The sequence below is a fragment of the Cynara cardunculus genome (assembly GCF_001531365.2).
Source record: "Cynara cardunculus var. scolymus isolate 2C chromosome LG 12, CcrdV1, whole genome shotgun sequence".
NCBI classification, from domain to species: Eukaryota; Viridiplantae; Streptophyta; class Magnoliopsida; order Asterales; family Asteraceae; genus Cynara; species Cynara cardunculus.
This window is the reverse complement of record NC_037539.1, coordinates 952363-959141: the sequence shown is the minus strand read 5'-3', so window position 1 is coordinate 959141 and position 6779 is coordinate 952363. Positions and strand designations below refer to the sequence as shown.

Below are 6779 nucleotides of genomic sequence, written 5' to 3'. Positions count from 1 at the left end.
AGTTCATTCATTATGAACACATTCAGGAGCAAAGCAATATTGAAATATGCAGCTAGTGTACATATGAACACAATATGAACAGTTTGTGAACAATATTTCATTCATTATGAACACATTCAGGAGCAAGACAATGTTGAGATATGCAGCTAGTGTGCATATGAACACTTGTCTTTAACAATTACATATGAATTCGAATTCCGATTGTAGTCGTAGACGATTTTATCTTTTCATTCTCATTGTTGTCGATCTGTTTTCCAATAGGTTTATTCATATTACTCGAATGATGTCGAAATCTTTACAATCGGAAATTCTTTAACAATTACAAAATCAATATCATTATGGATAGAATAAATCGAAATTACAAAACATGAACACGTATAAAAAAAAATCAATACTACATAATCATCAATTATTGAGATTTTTAGATTTGTAACTCTCAATTAATGATTTGGAAGTTACATAAACGACAAATTACTTAATTACTATTGTTATTAATATATGAGTTATAGATGAACCTAAAGAAAATATGAAATATGATTGGTTGAGTTTGGTTAACAAAGTTAATACAAAAATCTTGGTTAGTATTTGAACCAACCCCTATATATATATATAGGGGCAAGTTGATTTGTTATATATATATATATATATATATATATATATAGGGTTGGGTTCACGTGAGACCAAAGGTTTTTCGTGAGACCGATAAGACCAATTTATGTTCATTGATCAAATTTATGAATTAATGATCTAATGGTTGCAAAGTTGCAAGGTGACAATTTCGTAATTGGTGAGAAGTCTTGTGGCGTTTATAAATGTTCAGATCTGACAATTGTAAATCTAATCCAAGGGTTGAGAATTGGTCTTACGGGTCTCACGAAAAACCATTGGTCTCACATGATCCCAAGTCTATATATATATATATATATATATAGGGGCAAGTTGATTTGTTAACCCAAGTTATTGTGTTAATTTTATGGACTAATCATTGCCATTGATTTTTAAAATATAGGATTGAGTTTAATCATGTTATAAATTTAATTTATTACCCTTATAATCTCACAAACATATGTGAACATAGTAGCTCAAGGGTATTCATGTAAAAGAGGAGGTGCAATCAATATTATCGTTTACAAACATCAGAAATCGTATATGTTCAATTTGTGTTCGTAATTGCCACAAGTGTTCATATATGTTCAATTTGTGTTCATAATTGCCATAAATGTTCATATATGTTCAACTTGTGTAAATAATTTCCGCAAGTATTCACATATATGTTCAATTGTGTTCATAATTGCCACAAATGTTCATATATGTCAATTTGTATTCATATGGGTGTATGCATGTCAGTCTGTGTTCATAATTACTAAGACATTCGCTTTGATTATTTACTTCACTTCCCGATCTCGAACTCCGACTGTCACCATAAACAATTTTAACCTTCTCAATGTTGTCGTGTTGTTTTCCAATGTCTTTATCCATAATTGTTTGAACGATAACAAAAACTTTACTAGCGGATCTCCTCCACTAATCACAAATTTATAAATATAAAAAATGGAAGATCATATTAAAAAAATGAAAAAAAATCACAAGATCAATATTAAAAATGCAAAAATCATGAGATTTTATGGATCTTGTAACTCTCAAATTAATGATACAAGAGTTACAAAAAAAAAATTACTCATATACCCTTAACATTAAATTCTTAGATACAGTATAACCTAATACTAAGATGAATTATGATTAATTGAAAAAAGTTCATAAAATTAAAACAACAATTTAGGTTAAACTTTCTCTATATATTAAACATACACTTGTATATTAAATAAGTGGTTGTATCTTACCTTACACAAAAGATTCTTCCTTTCCCTAGTCAAAAGCAAAGAATAATTTCAAGATGATCACATTGCTTCAATATACCTCCCAAATATTCTTTTACTTTTTTTCACCAAAGAAAAAATTTTATCAGATAATTATGGGTTAACTTAACTGCCAATAAAGCTTACGTTTTTTATAATCCTTCTTAGAAATCACTGGTTCAAGTCCTGTAAAATTGTTAAAATTTTTTTTTACTGTTCTTCAGAACATCTGAAATTAGTCGAGATGTGCACAAAACCAAAAAGCCCTGATTTAAATATCATTATATATGCATCTTTTGGTATATATTTTGACAAAACCATGTTATATATGTTACATAGATATTCAATATACTTATTTTCTATAAAATTATTTGTCCATGATCATAAAAAAAAAATCCATTAAAACTCATTTACCATGTTATGTATTTCATTTGTTTCTTTATTTTCTTGTGTTTACAAGGTAGAACTAAACCACAAGGATGGTGCCCGATTTATTTGAGTTTATGCTATAAAGGTCAAAAGTGTCCGGAGGTCCCAAGTTCGAATCCAAAAAGGAATAAAAAGCCCTTTGTGGCCACGAAGGTTTAAATGTGTTGACTCTGGGCGACCCGCGAAGCGGGTGGTTGTCCTGAATTAGTCGGCTCGCATAACGGGTTGAATATTCAGGTTAATAAGAAAAATGTGGAACTACTTTCTTTTGTAGCTATTTGCAATTGATTAGCAATACAAAAACACTTAATATTTTTTTAATATTTGTCAATAGCTGTTACAGTGGAAACAAATTCTCAGTTACAAAATTATTTTATATGCTCTGAGGCGAAGCCGTTATTCATATAAAAAACGGTCCTCATTACTCGGAGAGGTTATTTCGGATGTAAGTGTGTAAACGCACACACATAAAGAGAGACATGTGAAATTTACCTTCATAGTGTTTTGTTGTAAAGTTTCAAGTCTAAAAAAGTGGTCTCACAAGTCTTAGGAAAAACTGCTCTCACGTGATCCCAAGTCAATATATATATATATATATATATATAGAGAGAGAGAGAGAGAGAGAGAGAGAAAGAGAGAGAGGAGCGATAAAATAAAAACCACATTCATTTGTAAAAACCGTACAAACCATCATCATACGTCGATTTCATTGTTTAATCTTATAAAAAAAACTTATGAAATTGTTTAATTTTGTGAAATTGTTTCATATAATACTTTTTTGATGAATTTGTTTCATATATGGTTATAAAATTGTTTCATATAATATTTAATGAAATTTTAATGAAACTGTTTCATGTATTTCTCTAAAATTAAAATAATGAAGATGATAATATCCATGATTAACACCTTCCACAATAAAAATGGTTAATCAACTCTCATAATTACAAAAAAATGAACAAAATGAAAAATTATTATTGGTTGAATGAGGTTTTCACGGTTTTTACAAATTGAGTGGTTTTTATTTGAAAGCTCCCCTATATATATATATATATATATATATATATATATATATAGTGTTGGGTTCATGTGAAACCAAAGGTTTTTCGTGAGACCCATAAGACTAATTTATGTTCATTGATAAATTTTATAACCTAATGGTCTAATGGTCTAAAGTTGCACGGTGACAATTTTGTGATTATTGATAAGTCTCATAGCAATTTTGTGATTATTGAGAAGTCTCATGGCAATTTTGTGATTATTGAGAAGTCTCATGGCAGTTTTGTGATTATAAATATTCAGATTGTAGATCTAATCCAAGGGTTGAGAATTGGTCTTACGAATCTCACGAAAAACCCTTGGTCTCACATGATCCCAAGTCTATCATATATATATATATATAGAGAGAGAGAGAGAGAGAGAAAGAGAGAGAGAGAGAGAGAAGTTGGTTCAAATAGAAACCAACCATATGGTACAAACTATGGAAACCGATCTTGACCAATCACATTCTTTCTTCACTTTAGGTTCAAATCTAAATTATAAATTAATGATAAGGGTAATTTGGTAATTCCGATGTTCACGGTGTTCATGGTGTTCATATCCATGTAATGTCCATGAACATTCACCGTGTTCATATAAATGTTCACCCTGTTCATATAAATGTTCACCGTGTTCATGCGATGTTTTTACAAAAGTACCATCTGAACCGTTGTTCATAGGCATTTCAATTAATATATTAATTAAATGATTATTTTTATAATCTTATTTAATAAGGACCGTTTGATGAGAAAATGAACGATCAAGATCGGGTTAACATAGTTTGCACAATAGTTTTGGTTAATATTTGAACCAGCCCATATATATATATATATATATATATATATGTTTGATTAATTATCACAATAGAGATCAATAAAAACAAAAACATAAGAGAATATTTGTTATCCAACTCTTTAGTAAAGGCAAAGTCACTCCTTTTGGATTCAAAAACCCTCTTACACCCATCCTCACAAGTCACACCTTTGCCTATACAAATCAACACATCCACCTCAACTTAAACCAACCTCTTTCTTGCTCATCCTTTTCATCGTTTAACCCAAAAATCGATTTGAAAAAATGTCGCAACAACAAATGCCCGTTGTATACCCAGTCTCAGACACGGTCCCAACTTCAAACAACTCGTCAAACGGGTCATATGGGGCGGTTTTCATTGTCTTGGCAGTGATTGTAGTTGTCTCTGCCATCGGTTGCTTTCTTGGACGGCTCTGTAACAAAGGTCAGGATGTGGCTAGACCTTATAAGGATCAGAGCCATCCACCAAAAGAGAAAGACGTAAAGCGTAATACCAACGTCTTTCAAACCAAAGACGGGGACATTGAATCTGGATACGATAAGAGGTTGGCTAGTGCCAAAGTGGCTGCAACCTCAGGTGAACCAAGCATGGCTCAACCTGAACCTTTTGGTGAACCAATGGCGCGACCTAACTCGTTTCAAGAACCAACTGTCAGTCGAACTAACTCCTATGATGGACCAAACCAGGTGCGGGCTAACTCGTTTCATGAACCTGCCATGGGGAGACCTAGCTCGTTCCACGAACCAACCATGAGACAACCAAACTACCTTCAGAAGGGTGAATTTCAAGGTGATCAAGTGAAGTTTGGTGCGGATCGAGGTCATGAAATAAACTTCAAACCTCGTACTCGCGCACAACGCTACTGACGAGCATGCATACACATTTCTACGAAGTTTATCCGGTAATAAAAATATATTGGAGATAATCTCTCTCTCTCTCTCTCTCTTTATATATATATATATATATATATATATATATATTAAAGAAGAAACCAAGGTTGATGACTTGGCTTCTTCTAAAGGTTAGAAACTTATTTTTTTTTCATTCATCCTTCTTTAATCTTATTTTTTTTTATAATTTTTATAAACATTGATTATTCATTTATGTTTGCATTTAACATAATCCTTTCATTTTCCCTAACTCTTCTTCATGAATTGTTCATCATCCAATCTATTTTTCTCTATCTCCATCACTTGATTTGTTTTTCATTTCACAAATTGTTAGTTTTCAACAAATATATTTTCAAGTTTATTTCGAGAAGACTAATTCAGGTATGCGTTCCTTTTTATTTTTGTTGGGATTTTAGAATTTTGTTTTTTTATTTTTCTCTTCTATAATTGTCCTAAGTTTTCTCAATAAAACAGAGTATTTGTTCTTGACAACATTTTTAAAGTTTTCATGGCAACAATGGTTCGATTAATGATCTGATGATGGAATCTTGAAAGTACTACCAACCATGATGTAGCCTCAATAAACTTCAACATGTTTTTGTAATAGTTATCTTTTTTCAAGTATACTTTGAGAAAACTAATGTGTGTATGCATTTCTTTTGACTTTTGTTGAGATTTTAAAGTTTTTTTTGTTATAATTTTTTATGTAGCATCACCAAACTTCAAGATGTTCTTTTTTAATGGTTACATTTTTTTCAGGTTTATTTCAAGACGATTAATCCGAGTACGCAATTCTTTTTAATTTTGTTGGGATTTTAGAGGGTTTTTTAACTAATGTTTGAGGTGACCTCTTCTAAAGCCTCCTCATTTTTCTTTTTTTTTTCCTTCATTCTCTCAATATCCACTACTATATTTTTTTTTGTCAATTTATGTTTTTTTCTTAAATGTTTGCATTTAACTCCAAACCATTCATCTTCTTCTATATTAATTCTAATGACATAACTCCGAACCATTAATTTTTTCCAATCAATCATTTATTTTTATATATAAAAACAACAACTATTTATTCATCTTCATCTCTCACACCCTCTCACATTCTATCTCAATCCTATACATCTCTAAATTTATTTTCTTTCTCTTTGGTTTTTCTTCTATTTTACTATTAATAATATTCATAGGTTTTTTTATTATTTCACTTCTCCCGTAAATTTTATGTATGTTTGTATCGTTATTTAGATTGCATTATAGTTTTTATGCATTATGTCATGAAGATTTGAAGAAGTCTTCAAGTTCAATATTTGATTTTTTGGTTGCAATATAAGGTAATAATTTTATATTGATTTGTTTCGTGATTTTGATTGCATTATAATTTTATTTATGTTTGTATCGTGATTTTTGTTTGCAATATAACTCTTATGTATTAGGTGAAGATTTAAAATATTCACGTTCACTATGTAATTTTTACTTATGTTGAACGTTTTTTGCTTTGCAGGTTTTTAAGTTCTTTAACGTTTATATATCAAGTCTAGAAAATTTGAAGTTTTCAAGTTTGGGTTATGGGAATTTATGATTATGATCTAATGTAAGGATTTTATGCAAGTTTGTTTTGTAATTTATAGTGTATTAGAATGTTATGTATGTTTGTATCAAGATTTTGATTGGATTATATTTTTAAGTATGTTTTTATCGTAAGTTTAGTCGTATTATAATTTTATGTATGTTCATGTTGTGATTTTGATTGCATTATAATTTTAT

General features: G+C 30.0%; 1 protein-coding gene across 1 annotated transcript; it reads left to right on the top strand.

The window, feature by feature from the left end:
* The first annotated feature begins 4346 nt into the window (after positions 1-4346).
* On the top strand, positions 4347-6779 carry LOC112523497. Its single transcript, XM_025133120.1, has 2 exons — positions 4347-5035; positions 6517-6779. Exon 1 carries the CDS (start codon positions 4398-4400, stop codon positions 4998-5000), a length of 603 nt encoding a protein of 200 aa, XP_024988888.1. The 5' UTR covers positions 4347-4397; the 3' UTR covers positions 5001-5035; positions 6517-6779.